The 19,458-nt window shown below is 50.4% G+C and overlaps 1 protein-coding gene across 4 annotated transcripts in view; it reads left to right on the plus strand.

Moving 5' to 3' along the window:
- The window catches only part of HDAC4 (histone deacetylase 4), a 289,607-nt gene that overhangs the window by 160,073 nt on the left and 110,076 nt on the right, over positions 1–19,458 (plus strand). For all 4 annotated transcript variants that reach the window (XM_060106519.1, XM_060106521.1, XM_060106520.1 and 1 more), the window contains exon 4: positions 16,462–16,706. In XM_060106519.1, the coding sequence (XP_059962502.1) occupies positions 16,462–16,706 (245 nt within the window). The remainder of the gene's footprint in view (positions 1–16,461; positions 16,707–19,458) is intronic.

Below are 19,458 nucleotides of genomic sequence, written 5' to 3' on the forward strand. Positions count from 1 at the left end.
TCTCTACATCTGTGTCTCTATTTCTGCCTTTGAGCAGAAATTCTTAATGGAAATGTAGTCAAATTGATCGGTTTTTTCTTTTGTGGTGAGCTCGTTTTGTATCTTGAGTTTTTCTTTCCAAGGTCATGAGGATATTTTCCAAGGAGTGTCTTCAAAAAGTTTTAAAATTTTGCCTTTCACATTTGAGTCTTAATCCATGTGGAATTAGTTTTGGTGTACAGTGTGAATAGGGATGAGTTCCATCTTCTTTCCATAAGAAACATGGGATACCCCATCTTTTCCATAGTTATTTGCGGAGGACTCATACCGCCTTCTTCAGGACTGCTCTGACTACTTTGGGCTTGTTCTCCTATATCGTTTGAGAATCACCTTCTCAAGTTCACGAAGTACATCAGTTTGAAGAGAACTGATATCTTTATGATAGTAAGTCTTCTTGTCCTTCGGTCATTTAAAATATCTATTAGTAATCTTTTATAATTTTTTATCCATAAAGGTCTCTTCTATCTTTTGTTACATATAATTCTTGGTACTTTGTACTTTTTAAAATACTGGGGTTCTCTGCTTGTTGCATTAATATTGAAATGTAGGTGGGTTTTTCTGTATGTTGACCTTACCCAGCACTTTGTTAAATGACCTCATTAACTTCTCTGTAATTCTTTTTTGTTTTTTAATGGGAGAAGAGTTCTATATTTTGATCATAGCGTCTGTGAGGCGTGGTTGTGTGTCTTGCCTCTCTGCTTGCATTATTCCCCCATCAGCCCCTCCTCTGCGGTGGTGTTGCCTGGAATCTTGTCTCGATTAAGGTTCACCAATAAAAGCAATATTTCCTGCGGGTTTTTTTTTTTGAGTATATGATAAGATGTATTATTTATTTAATAACACTATTTTACAAAGTCTCAGAGAAACAATGAAAATTTTAGGGAAAATATAGGTTAGATTTTACTAGTTTTTCTATTTATTTTATAAGCATTTTCCCTAATTTTTCATTTCTTTTCTTCTTCTAAATCACACTATATTGAAATATGAAGCCCTTTCACCCTGAACAGATTAACATACTTTTAAAAGTCTCAGATTAAACTTTTATATAGCATCTTGATGTCTTTATTATGAGAGTTACAGACTGATCTTTATAAAAACTTCCTAGGAAAGAACTATAAATATAGTCCTTTTATAGGGTATGCCACCCTTTAAGAAAAACAAATAAAATCTTATTTTTAGAGGATAAGAAAACTCATCTAACTTCTCAGTCTATGAAGATGGCATTAGTATCAGTACTTCAGTTTCTTATAGCTTTAGATACAGATTCTTGCTGTAATCCTTAGAAATACAATAACTTATAAACTTCAATTCTGAGACACCAGTAAGTGTAAAAACACACCAAAAACTTGCAGATTTGTTTGAAACATTTTCAGAGCCACTACTCAGTTTTAAAATGTTAAAATACAGGAAAAAATAAAAACAAAAATCATGGGTCTTTGAACTGAAAAAGCATGGTAGTAAAAAATTCCCTGTATAGCACTTAATTAGAAAGTAATGCCTTGCCATGTATCATTTAAAAGTGGAGAGTTGCTTGTAAACAATTTACTCTCCTCAGTGTCCCCAAACAATTAAAATGTGACAATTTTCAACATTCAATTTTACATGAAATTTTCTAGGCACGTGGCAAACTACCCATATACTTAAATGTATTTTAAATAAAACCCTTATATGAACTTATACACAATACACTAATTAAACACAAAACTAGAATTATAATAATGAGAATACCAATTTTTAAATTTTTTAAAGAGTTACATACAAAGTAATAGGATACGTCAAACTGTTCACAAGTTCAGGTGGGAGAAGAACTCTTCGAGTGGAACTGATCTCTGGCAGGTTGGGTACTGACAGCAAACGAGGTCCTTGTAGAGGATAAACCATATCTGACATGCCAGAAACAGTGGGATCATTTGGGGCAGACCCCATGAGCAGGTCGGAAAGGTCCGGGTACATGCGGTCTCCTTGCAACTGATGGTCGATGAGCCACCCGGCATTTTCCAAAGCTTCCTGCAGGGCTGCGGCCGACATGGAGGCCGGCATTGCCGACCCCAGCAAAGAAGACGGCATATCAAAAATCGGAGACACCAGCGACCGGAGAAAGTCAAAAAGGAAGGAGAAATAAGAGAAAACCCAGGACGCTAGCTCAGCCCCAAAGCTTAGGGCGTGCACGCTTAAACAAGCGCCCCGGCGCCAGTCTGCCGTGTTTTTTTTAATAGATCCCCTTTTTCAGGTTAAAGAAATTCTCTTTTATTCGTAGTTTGCTAAGGGCTTTTATAGTTGTTGGATTTTATAATATACTTATTTCTATTATGATGATGCTCATGATTAATTCAGTGAATTACATTTATAGATGTTCTATGTAGATGTTGCATTTCTCATTTTAAAATACTGCTTATTTTCGTCTATTATCTTTTTTATAGACTGCTAGATCAAGCTTGCTAATGATTCATTTAGGGATTTTGTGGCTATATTCATGACCAGGACTGTAATTTTTCTTTTTTATACTGTCTTTGGTTTTTGTAGCAAGGTTTTGTACTAGCCTCACAGGATGAGCCAGAAGTGCTCTTTATAAAAAGTTTTGTTTAAAATTGAAAGATCAGTTAGTTGAAAGGTTGATAATACTGTCTCTAATATGATCTGTGTGGAAAGATTTTCAAGTATTGTTTCACTTTAGTTTATGATTATAGAGTTGCTGTATTTTCTATTTTTTGTCAACTTGGAAAAGTTATGTTTTTCTAGAAATGTGTCTGTTTTATGTAGGTTTTAAAATTGATTGGCCTGAAGTTGTTCACCGTCTTTTCAATTTCTGCCGTATCTGAACTTTGGTGACCTTTTAAATTCCTAATGTTTTAAGTTTGTGCTTTTCTCTCATTTTCTAAATCACTCTTCTCAGAAGGTTATCTATTTTGTTGGTCTTTTCAAAGAACCAATTTCTTATTGTGTTGGTATGTATGAGTGTAATGAACATTTTCCATTTATTTATGTGTTTATTATCCCCTTCCCTCTGTTTTCCTAGGATTCGTTCTAGTGTTTTTTCTAAAGATACATCTATCTAGCTTATTGATTGTATCCTGATTATTGTCAAATATAATCGTTTAAGGTTATCAGTTTTCCTCTAAGTATAGTAAGAGCAGAACCTTTCAACTTATTATATGTACTTTTTCCATTATCTTTCGATTCTAATTATTTTTAAGTGGTTGTTAGGATTTCTTCTTTGAAGATATTTAGAAATGTAATTAAAATTTTTTTTTAACTTTGTATCATAAAAAATCTTAGACACACTTAGAAGTGGACAGACTAGTAGAAGGAGCCCTCGGGTTCTTATCAGCCAGCTTAGCAGGGTCAGGTCGTGTCCAGCTGTGTTTTATCTGTGTCCCACCTCACCCCTCCACCTCTACCCTCACAGTCATTTTGAAATCATATCATCTGTAACTATCCCAGTACCTACCTGTCTCCCTAAAAGGTAGGGACTCTTTGTTTTCAACGTAAGTACAATGCCATTTTCATGTTTAAACAAGGTCAGCAATTCTTAAATTTTATTCGATGTTCACCTAGTATTTATATGTCCCTGGTGTGTGTATGTGTGTGTGTGTGTGTGTGTGTGTGTGTTAATTGAAGTGGAATTGACATACAGCACTACGTTGGTTCCAGGTACACCACATAGCGATTCGGTATTTCTAGACATTAAAAGATGTCACCATCTGCCACCATAGAAAGATATTGCAGTCTTGCTGACTGTGTTCCCTGTGCTGTACGTTACAACCCTGTGACCTGTTCATTTTGTACCTGGAAGTTCGGACCCGTAACTCCCTCACCTGTTTCCCTCACGTCCCTAAACTCCCTCCCCTCTTGCACCCACCAGTCTGTTCTTGTACCTGTGAATCTCTTTCTGTTATGTTTGTTCATTTGTTTTGTTTTTTAGATTTCACATATGTGAAATCATACGGTATTTGCCTTTCTGTCTGACTTATTTCATTTAGCATAATAATACCCTCTAGGTCCATCCATGTTTTCACAAATGTCAAGATTTTATTCTTTCTTACGGCTAATATTCCACTGTATTTAAATACCACGTCCTCTTTATCCATTCACCCTGATGGTGTTTAAAACCTGTGCTTCTTTAGTTTACTGTTTGACTTGGGGTCCATTTAATGCTCATGCACGGTGACTGGTCTGTCTCCAGTTCATCTGTAAGTGTCTCCCCTCCTGTTTTTGACCTTTGCAGTTTATCTCTGAAGATACTGGGTTGTTTGTCCTGTAGGGTTTCCCTGTGTTCTAGATTCTGCTTGATTTCATCCCCGTCTTGTCATTTAAATGGGCCTCTGTTGCCTGTGTTTCCTGTACGTTGGTGGTTAGATCTGGAGGTCTGATCCGCCTCAGGTATAATTATTTTTGGCCCGACTCTAGATGCAATTGTGTACGTCCACCAGGAGGGCCCAACTTGGGGGTGGGGTGGGGGTGGGGGGAGGTTAGCAGCCACGTGTCTTGTTTTCTCCTTAAAATCTTTTTATTGATCTTGCCGCGCCCCGCCACTGCTTTGGGAGGCCTCCCCTCTGTCCCCAGCAGTTAAGTGTGAACCGTTAAGCCAACGCCCACGGCGGGCAGGTGTTCCCCGGGCCCCCGGATGCTCCTCTCCCTCCCCACCAGCCACGGTTTTCACTGTCAGTTCAGCTCCCAAGTTAGATGCTCTTACCCGTCTCCTGCCTGTTTGTCTGGACTCAGCTTCAGGTTTGTCACACTCTGCACTCACCTCCTCTCCCTCATCTCAGACGTTCCGTGGGCTTTTCTCTTAACCAAAGGCTTGTCGGCGAGTCTATAACCTGTCTTGGTCTTTGATCTGCCTCCATCTGTGCATGTTCTGCATTCAGTCTTTTTTATATATATATATATATATATATAGTTTTTTTAAACTTTATTTTATTTATTTATTTATTTATTTTTGGCTGCGCTGGATCTTCGTTGCTGCGCACGGGCTTTCTCTAGTTGCGGCGAGTGGGAGCTACTCTAAGTTGCGGTGCGTGGGCTTCTCACTGCAGTGGCTTCTCTTCTTGCGGAGCACGGGCTCTAGGCACGTGGGCTTCAGTAGTTGTGGCTCGCAGGCTCAGTAGTTGTGGCTCGGGGGCTCTAGAGCGCAGGCTCAGTAGTTGTGGCACACAGGCTCAGTAGTTGTGGCTCGCAGGCTCTAGAGTGCAGGCTCAGTAGTTGTGGCACACAGGTTCAGTAGTTGTGGCTCACGGGCTGTAGAGCGCAGGCTCAGTAGTTGTGGCGCACGGGCTTAGGTGCTCCGCGGCATGTGGGATCTTCCCGGACCAGGGTCGAACCTGTGTCCCCTGCATCGGCAGGCGGACTCTCAACCACTGCGCCACCAGGGAAGCCCCTGCATTCAACCTTGATCGCAGTTTCCCCAAGCACGTAGTTTTAGCGTGGCAGGTGTTCCTCTCCACGCTCAGAGCTGGTTCACTGTTTTCTGGCTGTTTCTGTGCGTCCCTTTTCGGGCAGCCTCACTCATCCTCAGGGTTTGCTGACCTTTCTCTCTAGTGTCTGTGGTTCCACTTTGAAATTGCCTTGCTTGTTGCTGTTACGGGTTTGTTTCCCCGCTTGGTTGTGCCTTCCCTGTCTCCCACCCGTCCTGGAACTTCTCAGCCATCTGTCCTCAAGTGATGCCTCTGAGGTCTGACCTCTGACCTTCACAGTCAGTGGGGGCCCACACTTTGGAACCGACACCCGGGCCTGAATTGCAGGCTCTGACCTCCCTGCTGGGTGGTGGGGAGCTGGGCTGGAGGATGGGGGCCGGTGTGGGGTGGAGTGAGTGAGGAAGGAGAGGAGCAGGGGCCTCGCTACACGACGGTCTGCTTTAAACAGAAACATCGAGATCACCTAGGTTCCGGCCTGTTGTCTTAATTCTCTTCCCTATGCGCTCCTATCCTACAAAGAGCTTTTTATTTCTTTGACAAAGGAAGAGAAAGGAGTGCGGGAGGGGGGAAAATCTGACCTAAACTCCTTGTCAGCAGCTGCTGTGGGATCCGCACCCAGCCTTGAGGAGATGAAGCCAGGATTTGTTTCTCCCTCTGCATTAAACAGATGCATTCTCGTTCTTCGGTGCCTCATAAAGCTGGCGTGTCTCTGCGTCCTGTTCACAACACCTGAAGCTGAGAATCCGTTTTGGCTCCGTGTCCGCGGGCACCCGGGGACCTCTCACCTGTGCTGCCGTGAACACAGCAAGTGGGCGGAACGGAGGCCGGGCCGGGGCCGGGCCGGCGCCCCTGGAAACGGGCAGGCGGCGGGCTACTCCCTGCAGGCCTGACTGCGCTCCTGGCATTGGAGGGGTGCGGAGATCTGGGTGAGGCCCCCCACGGGGTCACAGCCAGGGAGGATGGAGGACGGCTCCCATCTTTCCTTTTCCTCCCAGTGTTTACGCCGCTGTCCTCCACGCGGGTGACCACATACCCGCCCTTTGCAGACGGTCCTGGGACTGTCAGCCCCAGTCTGTTTGTTTGCAAAACCCCAAGTCTGGCTCAGTTGATGGGGTTTCCAGCCTAGGAGCCAAAGGACCCTTGTGGGTTTGTATTTCCAGGAGAGGGAGAAGAGACTGCGGTTCCTTCACCTTGGGGTCCTCACATTGTGATCCCTCGTTACCAAGGTTTCCAGTCAGGCATCTTCACTTCTCGTTAAGGCCCAAAATGGAGTTTTCCAGTATCTGAGCACGTTCAGCCCCCTGTTTTTATCCTTTGTGAATCTACAGTTGATTTTGCTAAAAATAACCTGATCATTACAGAGGGAACTTCCTGTTCACATGAAAAGGAGAATTTTCGTCCTTAGGGCGCTGGCCCCTGCTGCTGGCCCATGCCTGCAAGTGAAGCACGCTTCCGTCAGACGGTGACACTCCTGGATCCCGTCCTCGTGTGCTGGGGGCAGGGGGCAGAGTCTGCCCGGTGGGCTCTGCTGGGCCCTGCGGCCTGGGAGGGCAAGGCTGTAGCGCTGGCTGATCCAACCTGACGCCGGGCCCGGGGCTCCTCCCCTCCTCTCTCCTCGCTCTGTGGGAGCTCCTGGAAGCTTCTGTAAGGCTGAGCGGCCCGAGGGCTGGACCCTCCAGGGCAGGGCTTGGTGCCCTGCAGCCTGCAGAGCGGACAGTGCTGGTGGCGGAGGCCAGCGGGCTTGTCCTCTGGGGCCTCACGTCTGGGCTGCCGGGAACCCGAGCCCGGGCGCCGTGGGCACGTGTCCTCACGCGTGTCCGTGACCTCTGTCTTCAGTTGTCACTTGTGTGGATGCCGAGGGTGAGCTGGCGCCCTTCTGGGAGGTCTCTCCCACATCCTGACCGCAAGGCTTCACCTTGGGTCTTCACCACCCTCAGTAAAAAAACGCTTTCTGGGCCCACTTATGGGGGAAAGGTGTTCAGGAGCCCGGGAGGCAAGATGGGCTCAGCTCCGCCCGCCTTGCCTGGACGCCCGTCCTGCTGCGTCAGCCGCCCCGGGCTCTTCTCCCTGCGTTTGTGCGGCCCCTGCGACAGAGGCCTCCAGGCTCGAGGCTGCATCCTGGCCCCGTGATGGACACTGGGCCACAAGCACGGCCCCGGCCACGCGCCTGCTGGTCCCCCGGTAGGATTTGAACTCGCACCGGCCCCGCCCCCCTGCTGCGTGTGTGATCGTGTCCTCGCGCTCTGACCCACACTGGATGTTTGAGGGACCAGGTCTGTGTGCCGCGGGCCCCAGGAGCCCCTGACGCAGGGGCCGTGGCCTGGATTTCTCTCACTAGCTTTACTTGGAAACACCTCCCTGGTGCCTGGAAGTGGAGGCCGCAGAGCTGGTTTCCACGAACAGCCCCACCTCCCGCTCTGCTGCCCCCATGGTGGCTTGTGGTGTTCTCGCTGGTGTCTGCGGACACTCAGGGCAGCCCAGCGGGGACCTCCAGGTAGCATCGAAGTAGCTGTGGGAAAGGCCCCCCTGGTGGAGGCACTGACCGGGAGGCCAGGCCTCAGGGTATTGGCGGCCTTGGACTCTGTGCCAGGGAGAGGCGCTTTGAAACCTTGTCGCTCGGGGGCGTGGTATGAGTGGGTGGTGGTGAAATCTGACTTAGGTGAAGAGACGGTGGTATGGAACATCACCCTGGTGTTCACGGTAGCTTTATCTTTTTAGCAGTGAGAATAAGATTCCAGGGATTTTTGGTCTCCGCCCCTGCTCAGCAGGCCGCGTCTGGCTCGGCGGTGCTTCTCAACCTGTTTCTGGTGCTGGTCGGGTGGTGCAGACCCGGCCTGGCTGTGCTTCTGGGGCCATTGTCTCGGCCGTGAGAGGAGGCTCGCATAGCTGAAGCCTGTGGCTGCCCCGGGAGCTCTTCAGGAAAAGTAGACTTTTCTCCCATGGACAGCAGTGGACTGCGGGGTGCTAGAGTGAGCCTGCGATCGCGGGGGACACCCGGCCTGTGGTCGGGACGGAGTCCAAAGCCGGAGCCGTGGGCGTGGAGGCCAGGGGTCAGCAGGCCTGCCGGTGTGGAAGGCGCTCTCAGAGCTCCGGAGCGGGGGGTTCTCGGGCCGCAGGGCGTCCTGATCGCCCGAGCGCTGCTGGAGCCCCCAGGGACGCCGTGCACCGTAGCTGAGCAGGGCCCGGGCCCTGTTGTTTCCAAGTCCCCAAGCTGCTGATGCCGCCCAGCCTGAGATGAGAACCACCGCCCCAGGGTGACCTGCGGGCCCCCAGCTCTCCCTGCTCTGCATCGTGTCACTGTTGGGGTACCCGTGGTTAGCATCCAGTTCTGAGTCTGCCGGTGACATTTGCTGTGCGGCCTCGAGCAAGTCACTTAGACTCCCCGAACTTCAGTTTCGCCACCTGTCAAATGCGGATAACGCTGGTATCCATCCATATGCTACAGCGTGCCTGTTCACACATTAAGTGAGCCCAGGCCAGCAGCCCACAGGACTGTGATCCCGTCGTGATGTTTTTACTGACTGGAGGAAGCGGGGGAGGTGCGCCTGCCCCAGACATCCCCTCCTACCTCCAGCTTGGAGGACCCCGTGCCCTGCTCCGGTATATTTCTCCTTGCTTTTGAAGAGGGATCAACTCCCTTTCTGTCTGGAAGGCAGAAGCATGGGTAAGCCAGGGCCGCTCCCTCCTTGACATCTAGATGTGTGCAAGGAAACCACGTGCACAGAAAACACAGCTCAGAGGGTTATGTTTAATAGACTCTACGTGTGTCACATCTCTCTCCCTGCCCCAGACCAGATTAAAAAACCTTCCTGGGCTTCCCTGGTGGCGCAGTGGTTGAGAGTCCGCCTGCCGATGCAGGGGACACGGGTTCGTGCCCCGGTCCGGGAAGATCCCACATGCCGTGGAGCGGCTGGGCCCGTGAGCCATGGCCGCTGAGCCTGCGCGTCCGGAGCCTGTGCTCCGCAACGGGGAGAGGCCACAACAGTGAGAGGCCCGCGTACCGCAAAAAAAAAAAAAAAAAAAAAACCTTCCTATATGTACACATGTAAATACTTCATGTATTATACGTTTACTTCTTTCTTTACATTTTGATCTCAACTGAAAACAAAACAATGTAAAACATAACAGCCTGTTCTTGCACCATAATATTTTTTATCTTTATGTTTCAAGCATAATTTATATGATAGTGGGTTGTTCACATAAGTTATCTCTTTGGCATTGCTTATGTACATCTAAAGGAGGCAAAAAGAAATGAGATACATGCTCATCTGCGTAAGAAGCAGAGGTGGGGGTCACTTGTTATTTACATTCCCTACAGAATATCTTTAAATGTTTACATTAAAAAGCACTTCTGACTTCTGTACCCCATTTCTCTTTCACACACACATGCGCACGCGCGCACACACACACACACACGGTTAAATAGAATAATTGTAATTCAGTTAAGAGCACCTTTGGGGAAAATGATACTGCATATAAATCAGTATTTTGAATGGAACTTGATTGTGACTGTTCAGCCCTTTTGAATGATATTTTTAATAAATTATGCACCCAGAGTTCTGCGGTGAGATGACAGATTGAACACGTGTATCTAATTTCACTCACTTCTGAAATTCACAAAAGCTCCAGTAAAGGTATATTCATTATAAACCATGTCACCCCGAAACCTAGATGATGGTCTCTACTGTTTCCCACTAAAGGGATCCAGTTATCCTTGGAGACACGTCTGTTTCCTTGTGGGGCCCAGGAAGTGCAGGGAGAGCCCTGGACACCTTGTCTCAGCTGCACAGAGAGCTGCTCCCGGGCGGCCTGTGGGTTCAGAGTGATGCGGCAGCCTTAGGACAGTACTACAGAGACTCAGTTCACCATGATCCCGAAAACCAAAGCCCTCTTCCCTGATCACACGTGAAGCATGCTACAGGGCCAGCTTGTTCTTTTTAAAAATTGACAAAGGAAGACAATCAAGCGCTCGCTCTGCCTTTCTTCTAAAAACCCTTTGTGAGAATAACAAGATAGTTGACTTGGGACCCTTTCTCACTATAGAAGTAATGTAGCTAGCAAATCAAGAGGGGTGGATGGAGCTAGAAAAGCCCTGTTTACAGCAATGAAGACATCATCGGTGAGCATGTTAGCTGCCGATAACACAGGAGCCCGAGGGGTACAGGACCTCTCTAGGGAGGCGGCCCTGCTCGGAACCAGAGCTGCATCCTCTGGGCCTCCAGACCCCCTTCGAGCTCCCAGGGAATCTACAGCTCAGGTTCAGTCAGCACAGGACAGGTGACCAGTGTCTTCAGCCCATCAGCTGGAGGGGGCAGGGGTGAGGGAGAAGGTGGGGGACCTTTAGATTAAAAAGAATTCAAAGGGTATATCGGCCAATTGCAGTGAATGGAACTTTGTTGGGTTTTGATTTGAATAAAGCTTAAAAAATGTGTATGAGACTCTCTAAAAAAATGGGAATACCTTCTGGCTATTTGATAATGTCATGGAGTTGTTAATTTATTTGGGTAGGTTGATGGTATTCGACTGTGTTTTTTAAGAGTTCATTTAGAGATACCGAAGGCCTTATGGATAACATGCTGGGCTGGCTGGTAGGCTTCCGGATGATCTAGAAAGAAGTGCAGCGGGTGGGTGTGAGAAGAAAAGGTTGGCCATGAGGTGGCAGGTGGCTGATGGATCCTTGGGAGTTGATTATACTGTTCTCTCTGCCTTTGTGTGTTTTTGAAATTTTTCCCTAAAAAATAAAAATATATATTCCAGAGAGATGTCATCAGGTCAGAAAGTTGGGGGAACAGAAAAGGAAACAACATCACCAACAGTCTGAAAGTTGGAAAGTAGAGCCATAAGTCTTAACCGATTTGGCAGTTTGGGCAGAAGAAGCCAGATTCCGTGCCTCCTGTCAGTGCAACCAAGAGCCCCGGGGGATAGATGCCACAGCATCCTCGAAGAGCAGCCCCATGTCCCGCCCTCCGGGACAGGAGCAAAAGGGGGCTGGTCCAGGTGGAATGCAGGCTGGCAGAGAAGCAGACGCCCCGCTGTGCTGGGCGCCTGAGCCCCGAACCAGGGTGCCTGGTGCGTCCTGACTAAGGCCAGCTCCCCGCACCGTCCAGCGAAGCTCAGCGTTGAGAACCCCTCTCTGCTCGCAGCTTCCAGCTAGGGTTCATGCCTCCGTTCGTACTCAGGGACACATCCGCAGAAAATATGCAAAACTCGGTGAAAAAACTTAAGAGTACACATTTAAGGAAATCTCGAATAAAGTTGAGCACTAGACACAGAAAAGGAAAATAGGAGAGAATGAAAGAGAAAATCAGAGCATTGTCCCAGGAGATTTACCACCCAAGAAGTTTCGGAAGGGGAAAACAGAAACAAGGAGATCAACAAAATATCCGTAACATCTTACGGAAAAACCCAAACAAACTTTTTGCCCAACCCAATAACTCAAGGAAATTCCCCACGACTGGAGAAACTGAACAAGCCAGCTGCATGCCCCCCACGGTGGAGGAAGGAAGAGCCTCACCAAGCCACCTGCTTCTCAAATCTCAGAACACTGGGGACAGGGAGAAGGTCTTATAAACATCCAGAGGGAAAGGCAAGCACAAAGGGTCCAGAACCAGAGCGGCTCCGTGTTTTTTTAATAACAGTATGAGAACAGGGAGGCCGTGGAGCACTGCCTTCCCCGCCCCAGAGAAGCTGACTTTCAAGCTGGAATTCTGTACACAACCCACGTAATGATAACGTTGACAGGGAAGTAAGTGCACCTTCAGACGTGAAACCTCACACGCCTCCTTTCTGAGACACTCTTGGAGCCTGAGTTCCTGCAGAAGAAGAATGAACCGAGAAAGAAGAATGAAGAGTAGGATAAAGGGATCAGGTGATCTACTCTGGGACAGAGACCAGTGGGATCCCGGGGAGGATGAGGGGGCCGGCCTCAGGAGGGCGGCTCTGCAGGAGATTCTGGGCCGCCCGGCTGGACCAGAGCTCAGCAGCCGCCGGGGCGGGCGTGGGAAGGGGGGCTGACCTGTCTGGACCTTCCTGCCCTCCGGCTTCACTGACCAGATGAGGCAGGTCTCTCCGTGGGGCCTCCTGCAAGCCTCACACCTGGAGGACAGCCTGGGTGGAGCAGCAGCAGGACACAGGGCAGTGCTGGTCCATGGGATGGCCCCATCGGCTGCTGCACTGGGGGTGGCCCTCGGTTTCCCGGGGGTCACTCTTGACCTCGCCCGGACAGAGCTCTTTTTTGTCAGCTGTCCTAGAAGCTGAAGGCAGCCTGAACTGCGACTCTGTCTTTTCCTGGAAACCTTTGTCACCTCCCATCCCACTGCTCCTGTACTCGCTGCAGTCACGTGGAGAACATGTGTTTATGGATACATCTGTAGATGTTATAACCAGAAAGAAAAGCAGGGATGCTGAACCAAGTCAGAATGTTGCTGGGGGCACAGGCATGTGATGTGTGGGGCACGAGAGCGATGCTCTGGTTCTGGCTGAGGTGGGGGGGTGACTGTGTCACCCTTAGCCCTTCTGTTCTCCAGGGTGTGTGACACATTTCACCATAAAAGATGAAAATATTTTGAACTCAGTTCTGCGTTTCTCATAGACCCCTCCCTTTCTTTCTCTTCCTCCGCTTCCCCCTGCAGTCTTTTCTCTCCCTGACCCTCACACACGCAGGCAAATGTCATGGTAAGAGGAAACCGTGGCTCCATGGATGAAATATCTTTTATTGTCCCCTAGATTTGAATGAGTCGTTCTCTACTTGAACAGACCCTAAACTTCGGCCCTGTTTTCTAAAGAATAGTCCTTCTCTTTCTTTCCTGTCTATATGATGACATGAAATGGTGTTATGAAAAGAGGACCCAACCCATGTAATGGAAAATTATAGTGTCCTTTTTTTCTGATCATTCATTTAAAAAAAATAGAGACTAGCAGATTTTTTCTGTTTCTGATTGAGAACTTATAATTTACAGCCCAGGCTTTGCCATTTCTTATTGAAACTTTGAATATAGTCTTTGTGCTTTTACTAACGTCATGAGTCTGATTGTATTAATATGTTTCTCAAGGCACAACCTATAAAAGCAATTTTCTACTCTGCCATAAAATATTCATGAGAATACAGGCTTTTTTGTCTTGATGCTGCATTCTTTAAGTAGAGAAGCTTTCATTGTTTCTTCAGGGCTCTGTAGGTCAAAAGCACCAGCAGCTTCTGTTGGGAACTTATGGCATTTCAGAGAGTTTTTGATACAGAAATAGTCCGAGTCATGTTTGACGCACCCGCCAGCGATGGGAATGAATGGGGACTGTGGGTCTGATCTCGCAGCTGGGGCTCAGGCCAGGCCTGGGGACCGCTCGGCCGCTTCCCACCCGCCTGGCTTCCCGAGGCTGGGCACACAGAGTGGGAGAAGGACCTTGCCTGGGTCCCCTGGCCTCGTGTAAGTTCCAGTGTTGGTTTGCATGTCTGTAAACACAGTGCTGTTTTCAGAGGTGAAGGAATGGCAGGAGGTGATCGCGGTGCATCAGACGGAGGTGATGTCTAGCTTTGCATTCTCTTTGCTTTTGACTTTCTCTAGCAGAAGAATGAAGTTTTATGTGAAACCTCAGAAGGGTAAATCCAGGCAGGACTTGCATCCCTTTCTCACAGTAAATGTAGAGGGAACGTGGTGAGAACAGAGATGCCTTGGGCCAAGGACAGCATGTGCCCCCCCGTGCCTCCCGGTTCCCTTCTGTCTGTTCACTGTGGGCAGAAGGGGCTTGCTGGGGTGGGGGTCTCCTCGCCACCCTGTGCGCCCACCCCCCAGTGTGCATCCGCTCTGGTGTCTGTGGCATGACCAGGGGGTGTTTCCTTCTAAGGTTCCCTACGCCTCCAGACACAGAGGAGGCTGAGAAAAGGTGCAGTAAACAAAGCGAGGCTCCGCTCGCGGGTGGTGGGTGTGACGCTCCGCAATGGGAGAGGCCACAACGGTGAGAGGCCTGCGCACTGCAGAAAAAAAAGAAAAAGGAAATTAATAAAAGCCAGTCTTTACCAGCTGGTGTGCAGTGGAGGTTGGTGGGGTCCACTGGTCCTCGGGCCTGTTCACGAAAACAGTTCATTTGTGCAGACTTTTCTCATGTAAATATCAAATAAAGACCTCGTCACACATCAAGCCTCATACCCCACTAGAAAAAAAGAAATACATACATTTAAAAAGTTGGGGGAATAAACCAAAGAAAAATAGTCAGCTGGTATTTATCCCAGGCTTGTTAGGGCTTCAAAGAGAGGAGAATTAGATATTTTCTGAAACTGCTTGAATATTGAGGATTTTTCTCCATTCCCTGTGGCCAGGTCCCAGGCATTCCTTGCATGGAAGCTGCTCCAGGCTCTGGGGGCCTGGGGTGGAGGCCAGGGCTTGGTCCCGGGGGTGGGAGAGGCAGTGACTTGAGCCCTGGAGCCAGGGCCCCGCTCTGCCCCGGGCAGCGTCCCGCACTCTCCCAAGGTGAGCAGCCCTGCAGGTGTGAGGCCACGTTCTAGTCCAGGGCTCCAGGGCTCAGGGAGTCAGCTCGGGGGTTAGAATCCAGGGCTTCGCCAGAGCCGGGCCTCGCCCCACCTCGCCTCACTCATCAGAAGGATGGTCGGCATGGGACCTGCCGCCTGGCAGTGACCACAGAAATGCCCTGTCCTGAGGGGTGGTTCCACTTACGGGCTGTTTTTCCAGAATCTGTGGACTGTGGGACACAGACTTCCCGAGGGACTGGGTTATGTCCGGCCTGTGAGTGGCCCACACTCACTCAGGGAGACCCCAGGGCGAGGCCAAGTGCGTCTGTCGCAAGCCCCGACCTGCAGAGGGTCCAGGCAGAGGTGCTAGGATGAGGCCCCGTGCCAGGTGGTGAGGGGCTGGCATTGGCGGCCCGTGGGTGTTGAGTCTGGGCTCCCACCGGAGCCCTGAGCCCCCCAGAGGGCGAGGCCCCAGCCTCCAGTCCCTGGGTCTGGTCCGTGCTATTGCGTGAGCCCAGAGCAGGTTGTGAGGGGGGCTCTTTGGAAGGGACAGGGACCATGGGCCTCGGTGCTGGGCTGTCTTCACTCCTCTCTCTATGAGCGGCGCCCAGGGCGCTCATCTGCGAGGCGGGGGAGCAGCACAGGAGCCTCGGGGAAGTAAGGGGCTCCCCGCCGGCGCCCCTCGGCTGTTCACATGCTGTCCTGTCATGGGAGGAGCACCCACGTCGGGTTATTTTGTGAGGTCCATAATTTAAGGCTTGCTTTCTGCATTCTTTTTCTCACTTTAAGTTGGTATTGATTTGTAAGCCTTAAGATCGATTCAGCTTCTGTTTCTAACCAGAGTCACTTGTGGCTCTTTCTCGGCCATACATCAGTGCAGTGAAGACAGTCCGTTTCCTGGCAAAGCGCAGAAGCACGTAACCCGGATGCGCAAGCTGTGCGGGCGAGCCGGGGGAGCGTTTTATTGGCTGCAGCCGGTAAACCTGTCTTCCAGAGGGCGCTCGCTTCACCATGGAAACGCTCTCCCCGTCCGTCCGGAGCGTCCGTCTGGACCACTTCAGTGGCACACACTGTCCTGTGGTTCCTGCACACAGCTCTTCCGTGGCTTTGTGAAAAGGAGAAGAAAAGCATGGGCAATTTGCCTCTCTACTCACGGGTGTTCAGTGCTCTTTAGAGCCTTTTTCTTGCTTTTTCTCTTCGTCGACTTTCAGAAAGGATGTCAGAAAAGGCCGCTGGGGCTGCAGCAGGGTCCTTTGAGAGAGCAGGGAGGGGCCCCTTCCATGGAGGGTCGGGCGGAGGGAAGAGAGATTGCGGGAGTGTGTGTCCTGGTCCAAACGTCCACTGATTTTTGCCCAAGGGATAGAAACCTCAAAGGCCTCCGGGTCGTGCCTTCTGAGCCTGTGTAGGGAGGGGGTGCAGAAGCGTCCGAAGTGTACAGTGGCCCTCAGCCTGTGGGCAACCCGACTGTTGGCGGCGGCTCTCTGGGAGGGTGGGCGGGGCTGGGGGCTCCACGGTGACCAGTGCTCTGTGCTGTGCTCTCTCCCGCAGTGGATGTGGCCTCGGCGCTGCCTTTGCCGGTGGCCCCCCCGGCGGTGCCCATGGACCTGCGCCTGGACCACCAGTTTCCGCTGCCCGCGACGGAGCCCGGCGTCCGGGAGCAGCAGCTGCAGCAGGAGCTCCTGGCCCTCAAGCAGAAGCAGCAGCTGCAGAGGCAGATCCTCATCGCCGAGTTCCAGAGGCAGCACGAGCAGCTGTCCCGGCAGCACGAAGCCCAGCTCCACGAGCACATCAAAGTGAGTCGCCCGCCATCCGCCCCCGGGAGCCCTCAGAGCCCGCGCGCTCTCTGTGGCCCCGTGGTTCCCGTGCTGATAAGGACAGTCCCTGATCACCAGCGGTAGCGCTGAGATTGGTGCACAGCCATATTCCTTGCTGTGCAGTTAATACCTGCGTGTCCAGCACTTGGGCACTGGTTGAGTAAATTGGGGCAGAACAGCCTTTAAAGTCAGGCTGTAGAAGCGTGCTTAAATTAGGGGAAATGCTTATCATCTGACTTCATCTACAAAGATAAGGTATGTCCGTAAATAGCAACATTACCGGCAAGAAGAAACACCCGTGTTTGCAAATCATCTTTATTTTCTTCTTGGGACTTGTCTGGCCACTCTTCGTTTTTCCCACTGACTTTTTATGATTCGAAAAAGATATTAATAATCACTTTTCATTTAAACGGAATAAGAAAAAAAACTAACATGGGTTGTTTTTTGGTACACACTCTCTGCATGTATTTAATCTGATCTCAGATTTTAAAAGTAAACGTATTAGAAAGAAACATGCATTCGTGATGCATAGAGAAGTCAGTGAGCATATGTTATGATCACAGATGTCCTAACTGGTCATGTGGTTGAGGGACCAATGAGGACATCTGTGATCATAACGTATGCTCACTGTACTTGGAAACATGGAGAGCAACGCTGTCCAATAACAATGTGTGTATATTAAAATTATATAGGTAATTTTACATTTTCTGCAGCCACCTTAAAGCAGCAAAAGAAACCAGATTGTGTAAGTTATTTATTGCTATGTAACAAATTACCCAAAAGCTTTTTAGCTGGTTAAAATAACAGACGTGTACTATCTGATAGCTTCTGGAGGTCAGGAATCCAGGAGTAGCCTCGCTGCTGGCTGTGCCTTAGGGTCTCTCGTGAGGTGCTGTTGAGCTGCCAGTCAGGGCTGTGGTCTCATCTGAGGGCTAGGTGGGGCTGCAGGACCCACTTCCCAGCTGGCTCCCGTGGTTGTGGGCAGGAGGCCTCAGGTCCTCCTCACGTGGGCCTCTAACAGCAGCTTCCCCAAAGTGGACACCCAAGATCCAAGTGACCAAGAAGGGGGCCTCGGTGTCTTCTGGCCACATCTTGGAAGTGACATCCCCCAACCCTGCTACCTTATTCTACTGTCATACAACCAACCCTCCCAGGAGGGGCCCAGACAAGGGGTGAATACCAGGAGGCAGGAATCTTTGGGGTCATTGGGAACCTGGCTGCACAAGGTAAACTAACTTTAATGTATTTTATGTAACCTCATATTTCTAAAATATTATTTCAACCTGTGATCCATATAAATACTTTTGTTCACGCTAAGTCTTAGTGAACCATCGCAGACGAGACACGTAGAGCACACCTCCGTCTGGACCAGCTGCATTGCAGCCACATGTGGTTAGTGGCTACTGGACTGGACAGCAGGGATGTGGAGAATTAAAAGCCCACATGCTTCTGAGATGCCCTTTCCATAGAGACCAACACCACCTACGGCTGGACGTCGCTGAGGCCGGCCTTGGCTTCCTCGTTAGCCTGCGCCCAGATGGTGTGTGTGCACTGGTGCCATTCAGAGTAACCGTGCACTGTCTGTTTCTGCCTCTGGCCAGCTGAGAGCTGCACCCGAGGCCGCGGGTCTTGACAGTTTTGTTGCTGCTACTGCAGCCTTTTGCCCTGACCCCGTGGGGCTTCTGAGGTTGGCAGTGGACAAACCAAGGAGAGAACACTCTCCAGAGCTGCTGCAAGTCCAAGCCTCATGGCTTTGCTTGTAGCGTTCTGAGCCAGCGAGTGCTCCTGCCCGAGAGGTCACCTGTCGCCATGGAGACGCCCCAGCGGCCATCGTGGTCCTCTGCTGTTTAATAAGCGCTCCTGAGTTTGGGGTGGAGGGGTCGAGGGTCCACAAGAGCGAGCGCGATGCGCTTTGCTCCCCTGATGCGAAGCGCCCGCTCCTCCTGGCTGTTGGGAGGAGAGGGAGGCCCCGTGGGATGCAGCCTGGACCTGCCCTGCCGGTGGGGAAGCCAGCGCCTTGCTCAGGGCGGCTGCTCTGTGCGGTGCAGGGGAAACGGGGTTGCGGCGGGGGATGGGGCTTCCCGCTGAGGCCCCGCCCCGAGGGGTCTGTGAGCAGCGCCCGACGAGGTGGCTGCCTTTCAGTACTGACAAGAGCCGCCCCACAGGCCGCCCCTCTCCTTTTGTCTTTGAAGCTGCAGGCTCACATTTCTGTGACCCCTAAAAGCAGTTTAGAAACTCAGCCTTGGCTCTCTCCCGACCAAGTAGCGCTGCTCGCCCACGCGGAGCCGAGTTCCGCTCCTCCTCGCCAGCCGGCGTTTTGAACTTTGGCCATCACCGTCCCGTATCTTGATCTCATCTCAGAAGCCTGAAGGATCACTGCAGTCTCGTGTCTTCCCGGTCCTCTCAGATACGCCCCCCTTTAACCGGGCTCCTGGCGGCCAGGGGGCCCGCACTGCCGTTCATCTTGGGAGGTGGAGCCCTGTGTGTGCCCCTCCCCCCCGTAGGTCACCCATCCACGTGCCTACCTGGGAACGGGCAGCTGCCCACCTCTGGCATCTGCGGGCCCGGCACGGCGCCTGGCTGAAGAAGGAACTCGGGATCTGCACTTCTCTCTATACTTTCACTCCCCCGTGCACCCTCGTCCTCACTCAAACAGCCCCTGATTGAGAGACTGTACCGGAAACTGGCGATGGTGGGTTTTGTGCTGACCAGGATTAAGGAAGACGCTAGT

The sequence above is a fragment of the Mesoplodon densirostris genome, chromosome 8 (genome assembly GCF_025265405.1).
Source record: "Mesoplodon densirostris isolate mMesDen1 chromosome 8, mMesDen1 primary haplotype, whole genome shotgun sequence".
Classification (NCBI taxonomy): domain Eukaryota; kingdom Metazoa; phylum Chordata; class Mammalia; order Artiodactyla; family Ziphiidae; genus Mesoplodon; species Mesoplodon densirostris.